The 21,208-nt window shown below is 43.1% G+C and overlaps 1 protein-coding gene across 1 annotated transcript in view; it reads right to left on the bottom strand.

Moving 5' to 3' along the window:
- Window positions 1–21,208, bottom strand: part of LOC311232006 (equilibrative nucleoside transporter 1-like) — a gene marked incomplete at its 3' end in the record, with an annotated part of 86,407 nt that overhangs the window by 41,511 nt on the left and 23,688 nt on the right. Inside the window, exons 2-6 of the mRNA XM_084318663.1 lie at window positions 9,168–9,244; window positions 6,089–6,170; window positions 5,074–5,243; window positions 2,019–2,158; window positions 924–1,058 (exon numbers count right to left, since the gene is read on the bottom strand). Of these exons, the coding sequence (XP_084174789.1) occupies window positions 924–1,058; window positions 2,019–2,158; window positions 5,074–5,243; window positions 6,089–6,170; window positions 9,168–9,193 (553 nt within the window). The 5' untranslated portion in view covers window positions 9,194–9,244. The remainder of the gene's footprint in view (window positions 1–923; window positions 1,059–2,018; window positions 2,159–5,073; window positions 5,244–6,088; window positions 6,171–9,167; window positions 9,245–21,208) is intronic.

Below are 21,208 nucleotides of genomic sequence, written 5' to 3'. Positions count from 1 at the left end.
CCTCCCTTGCTGAGCAGGCGCCCCGACCGACCTGTAGGAGTCTCTGTTTACAACGACCAGGATACACACCCCACCGGCTTCCCACCCGCTAACACTGCCAATTGGTTAGTATGGACGACCGACCAAGCCGGAGGTACCGCTGACAACTGGATTCGATACCAGTGTCTCTGCGGTGGTAGGCAGGCGCTTAGCCCGCTGCGCTACCCAGCTGCCCCCTTTACAAATTCTTAAAAACTAAATATATTTTAATATAAGAAAGAAAACCTTAAAATATGCTGCAAGATAAAAAAAAACAAATGTTTTACTCAAAACTATACTCCTGAATTATTTGATCCTTTAAGGCTTTTTTTAAAATCTCCCCTGAGAAGTACACAACTTCAACCCATCACTAAGGCTATTCCATAATTTAACTCCCAACATTTTTACATTTCATTCATTAATGTTTTAATACTGCTGCAAGGAATAACTTTTGATTAATAGACAGTGTGTGTGTATATATATATATATCTTTTGTATATATGTTTTACAATATGTATTATATTATATTGTATTATTGTAATATATATTTTAATATATTATATTATATTGTGGACGACGGTATAGTAAAAATCCATACCTGCCAGCCCTAATCTTACCATAACCACCTTAAAACCCTTTCCATAACATACCACAACCACCTTAACCCTGGTAGAACTGTAGTTACGCTAATCTTACCATAACCACCTTAACCCTGGTAGAACTGGAGTTACGCTAATCTTACCATAACCACCTTAACCCTTTCCATAACTTACCATAACCACCTTAACCCTGGTAGAACTGTAGTTACGATAAAGATTGTGTTTTTTAATTGGACACCTAAGTGGAGTGAGGAAGACGCTTTAGGAATGGGTTACTGCACTAGAGGAAGATGTGTTTGGACTCACTCGCTATGGCACAGATCATGGCGAAGGCGGCGAAGGTTCCCGCCAGGCCCTGGCCGCTCATGATGGGCGTGGTGTAGGCGGCCGGCAGCAGGCCTGCCATACCAAACAGACTGCCCTGCAGGATCGCTCCGAACGCTGAGGAGCAAGCAGGTTTATTTATCTTTTCTTATAATATTTGGGGATTTGTAACAAGCCTGTAATGTAACCATGTCTGCACAATCATCCTCCAGTAAATGATACCCAGCCTGTTATTGAATAATGTTTTATTCCACTGTAATTCTACACATTTATAATTATAATGCATCAATGTGCCTGACTGCATCACTGAGCACAGGGTAACAGTACTACCTCCCTGGACTTTTACATTTACAAATGTACACTTACTGTATATTTCTGTATATTTTTACTATATATTTTATATTAGAATGTGACATAGGAAATGTATATCCCAGACCGTATTTTATTCTTAGGCTTATTTTTTTTTTATTCGTGACTTTTTGTTTTTGTCTATCCAAATGTCTGTTTACTGTGAGTGATTTGTAGTGCCACATTTCAAATGTCTTCCTGTAGCTGCCTGGTGTGATACATATGTACTGTGCATTTCTCCAGACCTCACTGGCAGAGACTAATAGCAATAGAAACCCACTGTCAGATGTAATTGTCACTGTTAACAGAATTCAACTATAGGGCGACAATAATGTGGTCAAGAGGCATGGTTTCTATCTTGAGCCTTAACTGGCGTGACTTCTTTTATTCACATGGTAAGCAGCAGTAACACAAGTCTTCTCTCACTGAGAGACATTGGGGGAGAGAACGAAATGGGTGGCTCCGCCTAGAGCGCCCTCCAGTGGCAACAGATATATATGCAACTAGACAGTCACTGGTGGAGACAATTATATATATATGCAGGTAAACAGTTACTAGAGTAAACAGCCATATGTACAGTTAGACAGTTACTAACAATCCTACACAGAGCCTCTGATCTCAACAGTCACACACTTAACATTTTAGCTTTAATTAGATTCAGTTAGGTGATAAGAGGCTTGAATCTAATCAAAATGATAATTGTAATTCTTTTGTTGAACTGGAACTTACAGTTTATGATGACGATCTTGATCATCGTCACGCTGAAGAAGGGCAGGGGGTCCAGGGGCACTTTGACCAGGATGGCTGTGATCATGAAGACCACCATGATCACGATCAGGCTGCCCATCACACGGAGCCTCTGCGATATCCTGCAGGACCAGGGCACACAATACAACTAATCTGTTCAAACATTCATCCTTTCTTCAAACCTCTCTTATAATAATAATAATAATAATAATAATAATAATAACTGGACTTTGAAGAAGTCTTTATTCGTCATGCAGTGACACACACATGCGATGGGTGGCACACACGTGCAATTTTCTTGGGTCGGCGATGAGATTGAGTCTCTGCTCTTGACCCATCCCGTCATCCTTCCCCCCCCCCCCCCCCCAAGGGAAGCCGGGAGCAGATAGGGGCTGCGCCCCGGGGACCAATCCAAGTGCTCCTGTCCGTCTTCGTCAGGGACGCGAAGCACGGGGAGAACATGCAAACTCCACACAGAAAGGCCCGGGAGATACCCCCCCACCTGGGTACCTGGCAACACGGCAACCTGGTCCCCAAGCCGGAATCGAACCCAGGACCGTCTAGCTGTGAGGCGCCAGTGTTAACCACTACACCACCGTGCCGCACGGCTTTAAATGCAGAGAAAGCTTTCAACCCCTTGGAATGGAGTTATCGTGGTCATTGATCATAATATTATGGGTTTTTAGTGATTCCCGTGATTCAGGTTCTGTATGCTAATCCTTCCACGGTTCATTGGGAACCTGCTTCATTCTGGAACCTGCTTCGATCTGGATCCTGCTTCAGTCTGGATCCTGCTTCAGTCTGGATCCTGTTTGATGGGGCACTGAAGATCCAATCTGGTCAGGTGGAGCAGCGCCACCCTGTTCTCATCAGGCTCTCCTGAGGCTCTGCAGCTCAGGTCAGAGGTCAACGCTGTGGCGACTGACAGCATGTTACACAAGATGATGATCCTCCTAGACAGTCTCCAAAGCGACCTTGGCATCCCTGTCCTGGTTTACGTCGTACCTGACCACCAGGTGGCAGTATGTATCCCTCAGGGGTCCAGGTCAGCTCCAGCACCTGTTAACCAGGGTGTTCCCCAGGGTTCGGTGCTAGGTCCGCTACTTTTTTGGTCGGTCGTAGGGAGGGTTGAAGAATCTATCGCATGTCCCCTCCGATACATGCAGAGTCAGCCAGCCACTTCTTTTCACCTGCCAGCGCGGACTCTCATTGGCGAGGTGTAACGTGTGGGAGGCTCACACTACCCTCGCCATCTCCCTCCCTCGCTGTGCAGGCGCCCTAACCGACCTGTAGGAGTCGCTGTTTACAACGACCAGATTACCACCCATCGACTTCCCACCCGCTAACTCTGCCAATTGAGTCAGTATGACGGCCGGCCCAAGCTGGAGGTAGCGCTGACAGCCGGATTCGATACCGGTGTCTCACGCGTTGGTGACGAGCGCTTAGACCGCTGCGCCACCCAGCCACCCATATATCTTGTCTTTTTATATAGTTTCTATCAAACTCTCTTTTTATGTAAAGTGTCCTTGAGTCCGAGAAATGCGCTTCTCTCTTTAAATCGAATGTATTATTATTATTATTATGATGAACACGTCGTCGGCTCCAGGTTCCCTTAGTTGTGCCAGTAAACTCATCTTCAGCTCTGGATTCAGCTTGTAATGAGGTTTCCCGTGACATGGGAGGAAGCATGGCATCTGTCTCCAGAAGTCAGGAGATGGCTCCGGGCTGTACGTTAACCTTTTTTTCCCACATAGCACTGGTGCTACAGAGGTTGATAGTTTTGTAGCACAGGCCAAAATCTGGTAGCACGAGTATAAAACGTGTTATATCTGTAACAGTCACAAATGTGCCTATTGTATTTCTGTGTTGTTATTTAGTTGCAGTGCATTTTTTTGTCACTAAGTGGCGCACCATTGTTTGTGCCTGATGTAGCTACAGGTTTAGTTAGATTTAACCTGAGCCAGTGACTTCTTCACTTCCTGTTCCACCTGATGTCCGACAGCAGCGTCAACTTGTTATAGTAGTTTCTCTAGTAACCATGTGGCTAGTAGGGCTGCACGATTCTGGGAAAATATCGAATTGCGATTTTTCGGACAGATATTGCGATTGCGATAAAATTTGCTATTATATATATTTTTTTTTAAAGCAGCCCAAAGGAGGTTTATTGTAAAATGCAGCCTTGCTGTGAAGTGCTGTGGCTTTTCTGCTCAAGGAAACCAGACCTTTATGGCTGCGTTCATTGTCGTTTCCATGGACACAGTGAATAAACAAGGCTGCACAGACGCCCGTGAAAGATTGCCAGCTAGCCGTCGTTAGCTGTTAGCTTATTAGATTGTCAGCTAGCCGTCGTTAGCTGTTAGCTTATTAGATTGTCAGCTAGCCGTCGTTAGCTGTTAGCTTATTAGATTGCCAGCTAGCCGTCGTTAGCTGTTAGCTTATTAGATTGCCAGCTAGCCGTTGTTAGCTGTTAGCTTATTAGATTGTCAGCTAGCCGTCGTTAGCTGTTAGCTTATTAGATTGTCAGGGGGTCCTCCCTATGTTCCCCGGGTTCTATGTTCCCCGGGTCCTATGTTCCCCGATTGATTGATTGATTGAAAATGTTATTCATTTTTATTATTTTATTAATTATTAATATCCGCCTTGTTTCGAACTGGTTAAGCTTGGCGACTCTTTCGAAGTTGGTTAAGGTTAGAGTTTGGAATCAGGGCTGGTGGTCTGACTATCTATCGCTACCGGGGAACATAGGACCCGGGGAACATAGGACCCAGGGAACATAGACATGCTCCCATTGTCAGCTAGCCATTGTTAGCTGTTAGCTGTTAGCTGGGGGTAGTGGCATATTTACTACCAGTTACTTTCAGTGAAAGAACAAAACAGACACGAACTCACACAACATTCATTCAATTAGCCTACACTAAACTATAGAATACTATCCACGTCTACCGGTATATATAAAAAAATATATATGTTTGTCAGGACAGGAAATATATGTCATTTAGCTAGTTTCACTTCTCAGTTACTGCCGTTGAGGACGTACAGTCCGTGCAGGAAGGAGTTGAGGCAGGTGAAGATCAGCAGTGGAACCATGGCGCAGAGAGTCATGACGTTGTTGAACTTGGCCTGAAGAACATTCCGGGTGTCCCCTCTTTCTGTCCCATTGGTCGACACGCTGGCCACTGCAGGATCCGTCAGGCGACTGGTAAAGTACTGGAAAGACAGAGAATATCAATATTTGAGAAGAACGCTGACATTTATGTCATTACATTTAAAAACAGATATGAACCCTTTCACTGCCACACGACAGAAGGTTAACCCTTTACTATCACACAATCGACGGTCGTCGTGTGGCAGTGAAAGGGTTCAAATCTGTTCTCACAATTCATTAGAAACTGAGAAGTTTTCCTACAGTTTTTACAGAGAGAAAGAACGAGCATATTATCCTATACTTAGTAGGTGTTGGCTAACTGAGGTTAGGGGGTTTGTTGTCTCCGTTTTCACATTTGAAAGATGGAATGGAGTAAAGAATGTTATAGATAAGCTTTCTTCTGCCTTGCACCGACTTATACTGTATATCATGTCCTGTATGAACTTGTGTTTGGGGAGTACGATGGATTTATTGGATCAAGTGAAACATACCTACAGTACCTTGTTTTATTTTTTACTTCATTGTACTTAGGTTGTTCTTTAGTTGTAGGCTATATTGTGTGTGTGTATAGTGTTGGGTCTTTATTCCTCTTTTACTTACTTTTTATTTCACTGTATGAAGCACATTCTCAGGGGCTCATACAGAACCAAGCATTTCACTGTAATGCACTTTATACGTGACAAATAAAAGCACTTGTTTCATTCTGTGTGTAAGTATCACTCTACCTACAGTCAGATAAGCTATATGTATTTCCTTTATAAAAACCAGATCTGATCTTAAAATGTGTGTGTGTGTGTGTGTGTGTGTGTGTGTGTGGGGGGGGGGGGGGGGGGGTCGTCTTATATTCTGGTCAATACAGTAAATAGATGACTCTACAAACGTCTGTAAATGATTATTGACAGTTTACCGCAGTTGCAGTCATGAAGAAGTTCCACGGGAGGAGGGTTCCGAGCCCCAGCATGAAGAAGATCAGCCACACGACATTGTTTCTGCACGGAGAGGCATAACAACAGAACCCAGATCAGCCACACGGCATGGTTTCTGCACGGAGAGGCATAACAACAGAACCCAGATCAGCCACACGGCATGGTTTCTGCGCGGAGAGGCATAACAACAGAACCCAGATCAGCCACACAACATTGTTTCTGCACGGAGAGGCATAACAACAGAACCCAGATCAGCCACACGCCATGGTTTCTGCGCGGAGAGGCATAACAACAGAACCCAGATCAGCCACACGGCATGGTTTCTGCGCGGAGAGGCATAACAACAACAGAACCCAGATCAGCCACACGGCATGGTTTCTGCGCGGAGAGGCATAACAACAACAGAACCCAGATCAGCCACACGGCATGGTTTTTGCGCGGAGAGGCATAACAACAGAACCCAGATCAGCCACACGGCATGGTTTCTGCGCGGAGAGGCATAACAACAACAGAACCCTGAAGATATCTGGGCATAATAAATCTTCCATCATGCAAAGCCAGAACAAACAGGCCCAGAGCCATCACCACCCTGAACTCTAACGTGCACTAATAACTCACCTTCCCCCTCCTCCCACACTGTGCAACGTCCTGATGTACAATATCCACAGTGCAATACCCACCCACTACCGTCTGACACTGTGATTGTTATTTGTGTATTGCTATTCTGTATATTGTTGTTATTTTGTATATTGTACAGGACTGTGACATTGTCTTATTGTACACAGCATTTAATGTTTCTGTATAGGATTTTATGTTTCTCTTTTATTACTTGTGATTTTATTACTGCACCTTAAGCTGCTTGAGTCCCAAATCTCGTTGTTTGCAAATATAATGACAATAAAGTACAATCTAATCTAATCTAAACAATCTAAACGGACTGAACTGGAGCAGAATTGAACATGCCAGACGAGGACCTGTTCCACCCCCCAGGGTCAGTACCGACCCCTAAATGACATTATGATCATAGATCCATATTTTTCAGAGTGATGCAAAAAAAATAGCGATTTTAAAATCAAACGTTTTCAAGTATTAACATCACTAACATGTCACAAAAGCATGTAGAATGTATATTATCATCAATACGTTAGTTTAGCAATAGGTTAAATGTGTTAAAAGATAGTTTTAAGTTTTCGTTTTTCGATCGCTTGAAAAAAAAGAAATATTATGAACGGGAATTGTAGTCTTTTTGCGGCCATTTTGTAGAGGACATGCACGGCTGTCGACCAGCGTTGGAACTTTTCCGAACTACATTTCCTGGCAAGTTCTATGGGGGTTCAAAGTTCAGAGTTGAATTATGAATATGTCAATAACTGTTATTATTCGCAATAATAAGCCACAAACGGTAAAGTTTTTGACAAATATTGAAACGCAGTTAGTTTCTCCTCCCTATTGTTAGCATGTAGGAACAATTAGATCTGAAATTTGTTTCAAAACGGTTGCACTGTGGGGAAAATAAAAAGGTACACTAGATTACAGTAGATATCATTATCTGTTCTTATGCACGCCTAGTGATACTGAATCCAAATTGAACTCGGGCATTTGAAAGATAATATATGTATATATATATAAATGTGCGAATTGGCTATAATAAGGTAATGTATAAGCATCTATTCTATATTCTATAATAATATTTCAAATAGCATTGGTCCGGATGGGAGAATTCAGTACTGTATCTACAGAACCTTCGGTTTTATCATCTTCCCTTTATTAATTTCCTTAGATTTTCTGTACACATGATCTCAAGAAGGTACTGAACGAGGTCAGTGGACGTTTTTTAAGTTTGGTCATTATTATCATGGTGTTATTCACTGTCAAAGATGCAAAGAAAAAGAATTCATATTCTCCTTTGTTTCATCACAATTTAAGCAAGCCTAGTAATAGACACAATATTTCTGACACTGTGAATACATTCCCTGAGGTCCATAGATGTACCTAGATACCAAGAATATGCAAATAGCCCTTGTTGAAGTGGAGCAATATTCCATTTACCTAGGTATATATTTTATGCGGATTTTCACATCATGTGGAACAGGTTAAGTCAATACAAACATTCAACCTAAACGATACACCTGAAAGTATTCAAGCTAAACAATACACCTTTTTTATCTACTTTTTCTCCCCATTTTTTCTATTTTTCTCCCGTCTCAATTTCGTAGTATCCAATTCTTCCCTCCCCTGTCTCGAACGTTGCTAGACCATGCCTCCCACTGGTCGGCTGCAATGTGGACGAAGCCTTGCATCACGTGTCCCCTCCGGTACACGAGGAGGCAGCCGTCGCATCTTTTCACCTGCACAGCGCGATCTCTCAGCGGCGAGGGTCTGCGTGGGAGGCTCACGCTGCCCCCGATACTTTCCTGATTCTGCTGTACAGGCGCACCAACCGACCTGTAGGAGTCGCTGTCCACAACGTCCGATCCCCACCCACCGGCTTTCCCACCCCCTAATACTGCCAATTGTGTTAGTATGAACGACCAGCCAAGCCGGAAGCAACGCAGAGAGCTGGGCTCGAACCCAGCATCTCCTGCGTTAGTGGCGAGCGCCTTGCCCACTGCGCCACTTAGCCGCCCTCCTAAACGATACACCTGAAAGTATTCAACCTCTCCTCTTTTACCTGCGCACACAACATATCTTTAGATAGCTTTGAAAACACTGTTCATCTGAAAATCTTAAATGGACTAAATATTGTTATTTGTATCAAGGATACAATTACTGGAATTAATACTACAACATTATGCACAGTATTATAAATATTAATACTACCGCAGTAATCAAATATGCACAGTATTATACATATTAATACTACGGCATCAATCAAATATGCACAGTATTATACATATTAATACTAGGCATTAATCAAATATGCACAGTATTATACATTATTACTACAGCATCAATCAAATATGCACAGCATTATACAATTAATACTACCACATTAATCAGATATGCACAGCATTATAAATATCTTTAGGGGCTGTGAGGGCCACTACTACCATGACCTACTTATCTCTCGGTCCGCTGACAGCCATGTTTCTCTTCAGGAATTCTTATCTCTTCTCTTTCACAGAATAGAACCAATTCTGAAAAAGAAAAGCACATCAATCCGTAATGTTACAATCATTGAAGTGAGTGAGAGAGAGAGAGATAACATGAATAAATACAGTAACCTCGAAGTAGGCCATTTGGCCAAAAGAAACTATTAGTTGGGATGTTATTATTATTTTCTTTTATTATATATATTTTCAGGGCTTTTCTGTATTTTTCTCCCATCCCAATTTAGTCGTTATGCCAATTCCCTTCCTGGTCATTGCACGCATTGCCCCACTGTCAGCCTGGGGAGGGTGTAGAACTACCACATTCCTCCTCCGATACATGTGGAGTCAGCCAGCCGCTTCTTTTCACCTGACAGCGAGGACTCTCACTGGGGGAACGTAACGCGTGCGGAGGTTCATGCTATTTCCCCCAGATCCCCTCCCGACCGACCAGTAGGAGTCACAGTTTCCAACGACAAGGACACACACCCCACCGGCTTCCCACCCGCTAACACTGCCAATTGTGTTAGTATGGACGATTGACCAAGCCGGAGGTACCGCTGACAGCTGGATTCAATCCCAGCGTCTCTACGGTGGTAGGCGAGTGCTTATTCCTACCCAGCTGCACCAGGTGGGATGTAATTTAAGTCGTTCACCTTAGTTACTTGAAAACATTCACCCCCTTCTATCATTTCCAACTCCTGTTTCTCAGTGGCAGGTTGGTACTGTACCTCTGTGTATCCATAGCTCTACACACACCATGATAGGGAGGAATGGGAACTATCTCAGTGCCTCCAATGCCCTCAGCACTCCCTCTCTCTCTCTCTCTCTCTTCCATTGACTTGCATTAATTACTGTGAAAACGTTGGGTCTGTGACCCATCCTCTTCTCCAAGCTATTGCTTAGCAACGCAACTCCACTGAAACCACCTCCAACATGGCTGACCACTCTTTTCACCACGTTCACGACCAGCGTGCAATCAGCAGAAGAGGAACACGCTTCATGTTCTCCAGCTCCTCCTGAAGTCATTATGAATCATAATCAGCAGAAGAGGAACACGCTTCATGTTCTCCAGCTCCTCCTGAAGTCATTATGAATCATAATCAGCAGAAGAGGAACACGCTTCGTGTTCTCCAGTGATGTGCTCCTTCTGAAGTCATTATGAATCATAACTTCATGCAGAAGAGGAACACGCTTCATGTTCTCCAGCTCCTCCTGAAGTCATTATGAATCATAATCAGCAGAAGAGGAACATGATTCGTGTTCTCCAGTGATGTGCTCCTTCTGAAGTCATTATGAATCATATTTCCAAGCACGGGTCCCATCTGGAGGAATCAGACAATCTGCGCTTAATAATTCCCCTGGTCGGCCTTTGTTCCTCACTCTGGAGCTGCGGAGAAGTCATTGAACCTTTGGTGGTTGACAGTAGAATAACCTTGTTAACCTACTAGCCCTTGTTGTGGTGGTTATGGGGTGGGGGGGGGTTCCTGGATGGGGGAGTCATGGTCAACAGTAGATGCAGTAGACAAGTGTCCTACACCATCTGAGAGCTGGGACCCTGAACACCTTCATAATTAAGTTATAAACACTGTGACCACGTTTTGTGTGTATAAGGGCTTGGGGCTTTATTAGGGAGAACCAGGTGTGTAAAAAGTACCCAGAAATTATACTTAAGTGAAAGTATGGGTACCGTCTCAAAATCGTACTCAAGTAAAAGTCAGAGTATCTGGCTAAAAACACACTTGAGTAAAAGTAAAAAAAGTTTCTACTTTTAAATGTATGTTGTTGTGAAGGGCCAGATTAAAGCTGAGAATCGACCTTTATTGTTTTATAGACATTGTATATTATTTATATATACACGTTATATCCCTTTAAGCCTGCGTGTAAATCATAGTAATATTCACTTCCCTTATAGTAAAGCCCCCTGACGGCGGCGCCAGGCAGTCTCGCACTCAGACAGGTGCAAGGGGCGAGTTTGGGGCAAGTCAGGACATGCCCTTGGCAGTGTATTGATTCAGGGCAAGTGGTTAGGTTTGGAACTAGAAAGCCACTTAAGTATATATATCGGCGCAGGTGAGCACAGCAGCAGTTCGTCTAAGCAAGCAGTGTGACAAGTTCGTTCATCAAGTTCATCCCGAGTCAGCGGGTAGTGAAGTGAGCAACCGTGCGTTGAGAACACGTGCGAATAGAATAGTAAAGTGTCAGAGTTTAATGCAGTAACGTCAAGTTCGACCTAGTTTAATGTGAAGTATAGTGCACAGGAGAACCAGCGGCGTCGATTGCAGAACCATTACTGGTTGGATTATATTGATTTGGAACGTGTTACCCGGAGAAGAGCCTCGTTGATTTCCACTATCGTTTGGGATTTAACCTCGTGAGGATTACACTCGGGCTGGCCTCATGGACAGAGGCTGGCTAGCTATCATCGTTTGCTATCGAGCATTTGGATTACAGTTATTGCTTTGCTGCTGATCGTTGGATTTACAAGGACCGACTCCTGTACGTGGAGTCTCTTTATTCTTCATTGAATCAGACTGAGTATCCGAACATTCCTCTACCCTCTAGGCCTTACACCCCGGAGGGAACCCAGTGTCTCCAGGCGGTACCAGCGTTGCCTTCTATAGTTGCTATTATACGACCGGTGGCATCAACTTAGACCCATCGTAGGATTCCTGCTATTCCTAGTGACTCATGCTATTGACTGACTTTACGCATATTCTTCGCCATACAAGCGCGACCCTAATTCTCATTCTGTAACCTAATGTTGCATAATAATAAAATACCCTCAAATACTATTTCTTTGTCAATGCCGTGTTCTTGTGAGTGTTCACCATCTATATTTGATGTACTGTCTGGCCAGTAATTAAAGTACATAACTAGCAGTGGTTTAATCTATCACAATCTTTAATACAGTCAGGGTTTTGTAACCCCTCAGTTACAATTGGTCCTTCGAGCCGGAGGGTATCAGTAATATTTAATATAATATTAATATTGACATGGCCAGCGGTGGACACTCTCCAAACGGCTCCCCCAAGCTAGAACGCCCGCAGTGCAAACGTCAGCCACCTCCTTACCTGGAGGACTTCGCTTTCGTTTTACCCCCTAGCTTATCTAAAAAGACGTTAAATACGGATAAAACGGATAGTTTAAGCATGCCCCCTCCTATCGACTTGGCGGCCCGGCCAGTAGAGACCCCAGTGGGTTCAAACGAAACTGACTTAGCTCACGGGGGGGACCAAGCGGGACATGACGTGACTATACCTCCAGACAGCGTCACCGGGACAGACCCCGGAGCGCCCCAGGATAAAGAAAGCGCTCCAGGGATAGACCCCGGCGCACAACCAACCCAAGAGCGCGTACCCGAGACAGACCTCGGCGCGCAACCAGGAGAAGAGTACCGCGCTCAAGAGATAGACCTCGGAGCGCGCCAAGAGAAAAGGTCTCCACCAAGCCCTGTCAACGCCCGATCACCTCCATCAGTGTCATCCCCCAGCGAGGCCGACCAGAGACTGGCGCAAGCCTTCATCGCCACGCTGACAGCTTCAACCGAAAGAGACCGACTCCAGGGTGAGCGCGACCGCCTCCAAGCGCAACAACAGAGTGAGCGCGAACATTCTGCAGTGGAAAGAGAACGCATCCGACTAGAAGAGAGTCGCCTCCAGGCTGATACAGCGCTGACTATCAGACTGGAAGAGAGGCGCCTCCAGGTTGAAGAGAACATACAGCGAGACCGCACCAACGCGCAACGCGATGCACAGCGCGACGCCGCCAACGCGCAACGCGATGCACAGCGCGACGCCGCCAATGCACAGCGCGAGATGGAAAGAGACCGGCTGCAGGCGCAGACGGTGGAGCAATTGATCCAGAGGGCGACCCCCCACTCCTCCACACGGAGCTCCCGGAGATCATCACGACACGAGTCGAGGGCACCTTCCCCTCGCCGACAAGTCTACACGGGACCCAGCCAGCAGGAAGAACCTGCCTACGTCGCCGAGCCCCCTCCCCGACCGGTCTATACGGGACCCAGCCAACAGGAAGAACCTGTCTACGTCGCCGAGCCCCCCCCCCCGACCGGTCTATACGGGACCCAGCCAACGGGAAGAACCGGCCTACGTCGCCGAGAGACTAACTAGAAGACTCCAAGACCTCGCTAATAATACTCTAGTAAAGTACAAATCCCCAAAAGTTGATGATAGAGCAAGTTTTGTTTGGAAAGGCTTCCTTTGCACCGTAGTAAAACTCTTGAATCTTGAATCTGAATCTAATGCAGTTCAACCCCTATAGATCTGACCTGGTGGCCACAATATCAATACAAAATAAAGGCCCTTGTTCTCATCAATTATCTTTCATTCTCATCGGTCTCACCATACTGTTTTTTTGTAGTAATCCTGCAGGACATTGAATTTACAATTCAATTCAATTCAATTCAAAGAACTTTATTAGTATTAGGGGCAATTTAAGGCATGGATACAAACAGCTGCACTTATACACATCCAAGACAAAACAGGGGACAAGAGACAACATACATGACACTATTAAAGCACTAGAGACACAACACTGTTAGAACAGGATCCTTATATTGTTGATCTGTCAAGTCTAATGAATAAATAAATTCAGTCAGTACAAAAAAAAATGCACTTACGTCAAAAATGTTTAATTAAATCAAGGGGGTCAAAAGGTGCATATTAGTGAACTGACCATTCCTTGTACTGTTGCCATTCACCAGTCGAATGGCCTCTGGAACAATACCAAACCTTCTTCTTGAGCACTGTTAAACTGTACTAGGGATCTTTGTGTTTTGCCGATAATTTTTTAGCTAAGGTTGACAACACCTTGCAGTTTGTTCTTGTCTCATAAATTATATATCGATATCCAAATCCTCCTAGTAGTGCCTTTAAATTGGCGGTGCCCTTTAAAAAAATGTTTTTTAAGCAGACTAAAACAGCATGACATGTTTTTAATCTTTCATAAGGATACCTGAACTCCTAGATTAACTGCTACTATTGATTCTTGTCCATCTAATTAATTTTTTTTATCCTATCCCAATTTCGTATATCCAATTCTTCCCTCCCCTGTCTTGAACGTTGCTAGACTATGCCTCCCACTGGTCGGCTGTAGTGAGGATAGAAGCCTTGCATCACGTGTCCCCTCCGGTACACGAGGAGGCAGCCTGTCGCATCTTTTGACCGCAGCAGCTCGAACTCTCAGTGGCGAGGAGTAACGCGTGGGAGGCTCACGCTGCCCCCGATACTTCCTGTTTCCGCTGTACAGGCGTCACCCAACCGACCTGTAGAGTCGCTGGCCACAACGTCCAATCCCCACCCACCGGCTTTCCCACCCTCTAATACTGCCAATTGTGTTAGTATGACGGCCAGTCAAGCTGGTAGCAATGCAGAGAGCTGGGCTCGATACCAGCATCTCCTGCGTTAGTGGCGAGCACCTTGCCCATTGCCCACTGCGCCACTCTCATCTAATTCATTTGTATTCATAAAAATTTAGGCTTATGCATTTGCCTTCGTCTAGCGAACGCATCAAACTCACCTGCACAACACTTCCTCGCAGGCCCATCATAATAACTTTTGATATTGTCCGTTTACATTCCGTGCATTTCATTTATAGGTTAATGCTCTACAGAGTGGGTTTATGTAAACATGAGGTTGTGTGAAAGGTGCTTTTGAAGCAAATAAAAAAAAATTATTCACACTCTAATAAATTACAGGCCAGCAAGAACACTGCGATCATCAGCTACTGGACTACTAGAGGCTCCCAGAAACAGTCAAAAGAGGATCGGTAATGCAGCCTTTATCAACTATGTCCCAAAACTGTGGAACAAACTACCCCAAAACATCAGGGAAGCCAACTCGCTAGACATCTTCAAAAGACAGCTTAAAACCTATCTCTTTGCTCAGGCATTTCAATGAAACATCAGGGATATCCTGACACAAATTGTACTTTACTTGCACTTATCTTACCCTACCTACTTTCATACACTTCCTATCAAATTCATGTGTCGGTTCTATGCAAATTATATCTAACTACCTCCTATGCACTAAGGCTGAGCCCGAACGTTCGAACGTTCGAACGTTCGTTCGTTACGCTGACATTCGGACTTTAATTAATAGGTTCAAACGTTCGGTGAAAAAAAAATAAAGGATGCGCACGGGGTTGAGGTGATGTGAATGCGAGGCGCTCGGCTCAACCAGTATGGTCTGCCGGGCTGCAGTGGGATACTATTTCTTTAAAAAAATTATTATTAAAAAAAATGTAAAAAAAAAATTATTAAAAAAAAAATTTATTAAAAAATTTAAAAAAACGAACGTTCGAACGTTCGTTCGATAAACCTGGCGAACGTTCGAACCCTAAAAACAGGGTTCGGGCTCAGCCTTACTATGCACTGTCATTTTAAGAGCACTGCTCTGTTGTAATTCAAAACTGAATTTTGTAAAGAAACTCAAAGTTAAGAGCGATGCACTGCTCTGTTGTTAAGTTGATGTTAGAGCGATGCTCTGTTGTTGTGAGCGACACACTGCTCTGTTGTTCTATAAGCTAATTTAGAACTGTACTTTATAAAGAAACTCAAAGTGTTAAGAGCGATGTACTGCTCTGTTGTATGTTAGAGCGACGGACTGCTCTGTTGTATGTTAGAGCGATGGACTGCTCTGTTGTATGTTAGAGCGATGGACTGCTCTGTTGTATGTTAGAGCGATGGACTGTTCTGTTGTATGTTAGAGTGATGGACTGTTCTGTTGTATGTTAGAGCGATGGACTGTTCTGTTGTATGTTAGAGTGATGGACTGTTCTGTTGTATGTTAGAGCGATGGACTGTTCTGTTGTATGTTAGAGCGATGGACTGCTCTGTTGTATGTTAGAGCGATGGACTGCTCTGTTGTATGTTAGAGCGATGGACTGTTCTGTTGTATGTTAGAGCGATGGACTGTTCTGTTGTATGTTAGAGCGATGGACTGCTCTGTTGTATGTTAGAGCGATGGACTGCTCTGTTGTATGTTAGCGCGACGGACTGCTCTGTTGTATGTTAGAGCGATGGACTGCTCTGTTGTATGTTAGCGCGACGGACTGCTCTGTTGTATGTTAGAGCGACGGACTGCTCTGTTGTATGTTAGAGCGACGGACTGCTCTGTTGTATGTTAGAGTGATGGACTGCTCTGTTGTATGTTAGAGCGATGGACTGTTCTGTTGTATGTTAGAGTGATGGACTGCTCTGTTGTATGTTAGAGCGACGGACTGCTCTGTTGTATGTTAGAGCGATGGACTGCTCTGTTGTATGTTAGAGCGATGGACTGTTCTGTTGTATGTTAGAGTGATGGACTGCTCTGTTGTATGTTAGAGCGACGGACTGCTCTGTTGTATGTTAGAGTGATGGACTGCTCTGTTGTATGTTAGAGCGACGGACTGCTCTGTTGTATGTTAGAGTGATGGACTGTTGTATGTTAGAGTGATGCTCTGTTGTATGTTAGAGTGATGCTCTGTTGTATGTTAGAGCGATGCTCTGTTGTATGTTAGAGCGATGCTCTGTTGTATGTTAGAGCGATGCTCTGTTGTATGTTAGAACTTTGTAAAGAAACTCAAAGTACTAAGAGCGATACACTGCTCTGTTATATATTTTTTATTGAACAATCTTATCACACTTTTTATTGTCAGTTCTATTTGATAATTTTTTGCCTATTTTAAACTGAATCAAACCGCACTTTTTTACTCTATCTAATCTATTCTATTTTATTATTTGTATTACTGAAAAACTGATTTACCTTACCGTGCTACCGCTCTATCTCTTTGTATTTAATTTTTTATGCTCGCTTATGTCTGTATTTTTTACTGTTGTGAAGCACTTTGAACTGCAACTTCTGTATGAAAAGTGCTATACAAATACAATTATTATTATTATTATTATTATTATTATTATTATTATTATTATTATTATTATTATTATTATTATTATTATTATTATTATTATTATTATTATTATTATTATTATTATTATTATTATTATTATCAGCAACATATTGTAGGAATTACAACTTTCCTTTATTTATATAGATATCTCAGCAAGGCTGTTGAACAAAGACTGTCAGTATTTGAATTTGAGCATAGACAGTAGTTTGACAGTAGTTTCAGATTAGCTTCATGCACTACAATACAACTTAGGTTCTAAAGGTTCTCCCTGAAGAGCAGAGGTGGACTAAAGGTTCTAAAGGTTCTCCCTGAAGAGCAGAGGTGGACTAAAGGTTCTAAAGGTTCTCCCTGAAGAGCAGATGTGGACTAAAGGTTCTAAAGGTTCTCCCTGAAGAGCAGAGGTGGACTAAAGGTTCTAAAGGTTCTCCCTGAAGAGCAGAGGTGGACTAAAGGTTCTAAAGGTTCTCTCTGAAGGGCAGAGGGGGACTAAAGGTTCTAAAGGTTCTCCCTGAAGAGCAGAGGGGGACTAAAGGTTCTAAAGGTTCTCCCTGAAGAGCAGAGGTGGACTAAAGGTTCTAAAGGTTCTCCCTGAAGAACAGAGGTGGACTAAAGGTTCTAAAGGTTCTCCCTGAAGAGCAGAGGTGGACTAAATGTTCTAAAGGTTCTCCCTGAAGAGCAGAGGTGGACTAAAGGTTCTAAAGGTTCTCCCTGAAGAGCAGAGGTGGACTAAATGTTCTAAAGGTTCTCCCTGAAGAGCAGAGGTGGACTAAAGGTTCTAAATGTTCTCCCTGAAGAGCAGAGGTGGACTAAAGGTTCTAAACTCCTAGATTAACTGCTACTATTGATTCTTGTCCATCTAATTAATTTTTTTTATCCCATCCCAATTTCGTATATCCAATTCTTCCCTCCCCTGTCTTGAACGTTGCTAGACTATGCCTCCCACTGGTCGGCTGTAGTGAGGATAGAAGCCTTGCATCACGTGTCCCCTCCGGTACACGAGGAGGCAGCCTGTCGCATCTTTTGACCGCAGCAGCTCGAACTCTCAGTGGCGAGGAGTAACGCGTGGGAGGCTCACGCTGCCCCCGATACTTCCTGTTTCCGCTGTACAGGCGTCACCCAACCGACCTGTAGAGTCGCTGGCCACAACGTCCAATCCCCACCCACCGGCTTTCCCACCCTCTAATACTGCCAATTGTGTTAGTATGACGGCCAGTCAAGCTGGTAGCAATGCAGAGAGCTGGGCTCGATACCAGCATCTCCTGCGTTAGTGGCGAGCGCCTTGCCCATTGCCCACTGCGCCACTCTCATCTAATTCATTTGTATTCATAAAAATTTAGGCTTATGCATTTGCCTTCGTCTAGCGAACGCATCAAACTCACCTGCACAACACTTCCTCGCAGGCCCATCATAATAACTTTTGATATTGTCCGTTTACATTCCATGCATTTCATTTATAGGTTAATGCTCTACAGAGTGGGTTTATGTAAACATGAGGTTGTGTGAAAGGTGCTTTTGAAGCAAATAAAAAAAAATTATTCACACTCTAATAAATTACAGGCCAGCAAGAACACTGCGATCATCAGCTACTGGACTACTAGAGGCTCCCAGAAACAGTCAAAAGAGGATCGGTAATGCAGCCTTTATCAACTATGTCCCAAAACTGTGGAACAAACTACCCCAAAACATCAGGGAAGCCAACTCGCTAGACATCTTCAAAAGACAGCTTAAAACCTATCTCTTTGCTCAGGCATTTCAATGAAACATCAGGGATATCCTGACACAAATTGTACTTTACTTGCACTTATCTTACCCTACCTACTTTCATACACTTCCTATCAAATTCATGTGTCGGTTCTATGCAAATTATATCTAACTACCTCCTATGCACTGTCATTTTAAGAGCACTGCTCTGTTGTAATTCAAAACTGAATTTTGTAAAGAAACTCAAAGTTAAGAGCGATGCACTGCTCTGTTGTTAAGTTGATGTTAGAGCGATGCTCTGTTGTTGTGAGCGACACACTGCTCTGTTGTTCTATAAGCTAATTTAGAACTGTACTTTATAAAGAAACTCAAAGTGTTAAGAGCGATGTACTGCTCTGTTGTATGTTAGAGCGACGGACTGCTCTGTTGTATGTTAGAGCGATGGACTGCTCTGTTGTATGTTAGAGCGATGGACTGCTCTGTTGTATGTTAGAGCGATGGACTGTTCTGTTGTATGTTAGAGTGATGGACTGTTCTGTTGTATGTTAGAGCGATGGACTGTTCTGTTGTATGTTAGAGCGATGGACTGTTCTGTTGTATGTTAGAGCGATGGACTGTTCTGTTGTATGTTAGAGCGATGGACTGCTCTGTTGTATGTTAGAGCGATGGACTGCTCTGTTGTATGTTAGAGCGATGGACTGTTCTGTTGTATGTTAGAGCGATGGACTGTTCTGTTGTATGTTAGAGCGATGGACTGCTCTGTTGTATGTTAGAGCGATGGACTGCTCTGTTGTATGTTAGAGCGACGGACTGCTCTGTTGTATGTTAGAGCGACGGACTGCTCTGTTGTATGTTAGAGCGACGGACTGCTCTGTTGTATGTTAGAGTGATGGACTGCTCTGTTGTATGTTAGAGCGATGGACTGTTCTGTTGTATGTTAGAGTGATGGACTGCTCTGTTGTATGTTAGAGCGACGGACTGCTCTGTTGTATGTTAGAGCGATGGACTGCTCTGTTGTATGTTAGAGCGATGGACTGTTCTGTTGTATGTTAGAGTGATGGACTGCTCTGTTGTATGTTAGAGCGACGGACTGCTCTGTTGTATGTTAGAGTGATGGACTGCTCTGTTGTATGTTAGAGCGACGGACTGCTCTGTTGTATGTTAGAGTGATGGACTGTTGTATGTTAGAGTGATGCTCTGTTGTATGTTAGAGTGATGCTCTGTTGTATGTTAGAGCGATGCTCTGTTGTATGTTAGAGCGATGCTCTGTTGTATGTTAGAGCGATGCTCTGTTGTATGTTAGAACTTTGTAAAGAAACTCAAAGTACTAAGAGCGATACACTGCTCTGTTATATATTTTTTATTGAACAATCTTATCACACTTTTTACTGTCAGTTCTATTTGATTATTTTTTGCCTATTTTAAACTGAATCAAACCGCACTTTTTTACTCTATCTAATCTATTCTATTTTATTATTTGTATTACTGAAAAACTGATTTACCTTACCGTGCTACCGCTCTATCTCTTTGTATTTAATTTTTTATGCTCGCTTATGTCTGTATTTTTTACTGTTGTGAAGCACTTTGAACTGCAACTTCTGTATGAAAAGTGCTATACAAATACAATTATTATTATTATTATTATTATTATTATTATTATTATTATTATTATTATTATTATTATTATTATTATTATTATTATTATTATTATTATTATTATTATTATTATTATTATTATTATTATTATTATTATTATTATTATTATTATTATTATTTATTATTATTATTATTATTATCAGCAACATATTGTAGGAATTACAACTTTCCTTTATTTATATAGATATCTCAGCAAGGCTGTTGAACAAAGACTGTCAGTATTTGAATTTGAGCATAGACAGTAGTTTGACAGTAGTTTCAGATTAGCTTCATGCACTACAATACAACTTAGGTTCTAAAGGTTCTCCCTGAAGAGCAGAGGTGGACTAAAGGTTCTAAAGGTTCTCCCTGAAGAGCAGAGGTGGACTAAAGGTTCTAAAGGTTCTCCCTGAAGAGCAGATGTTGACTAAAGGTTCTAAAGGTTCTCCCTGAAGAGCAGAGGTGGACTAAAGGTTCTCCCTGAAGAGCAGAGGTGGACTAAATGTTCTAAAGGTTCTCCCTGAAGAGCAGAGGTGGACTAAAGGTTCTAAAGGTTCTCCCTGAAGAGCAGAGGTGGACTAAATGTTCTAAAGGTTCTCCCTGAAGAGCAGAGGTGGACTAAAGGTTCTAAATGTTCTCCCTGAAGAGCAGAGGTGGACTAAAGGTTCTAAATGTTCTCCCTGAAGAGCAGAGGTGGACTAAAGGTTCTAAATGTTCTCCCTGAAGAGCAGAGGTGGACTAAAGGTTCTAAATGTTCTCCCTGAA

This window comes from Notolepis coatsorum, assembly GCF_963971535.1.
Source record: "Notolepis coatsorum genome assembly, chromosome: 7".
Lineage (NCBI taxonomy): Eukaryota > Metazoa > Chordata > Actinopteri > Aulopiformes > Paralepididae > Notolepis > Notolepis coatsorum.
The sequence above is the reverse complement of the archived record's forward strand: the minus strand, read 5'-3'. Positions and strand labels throughout refer to the sequence as shown.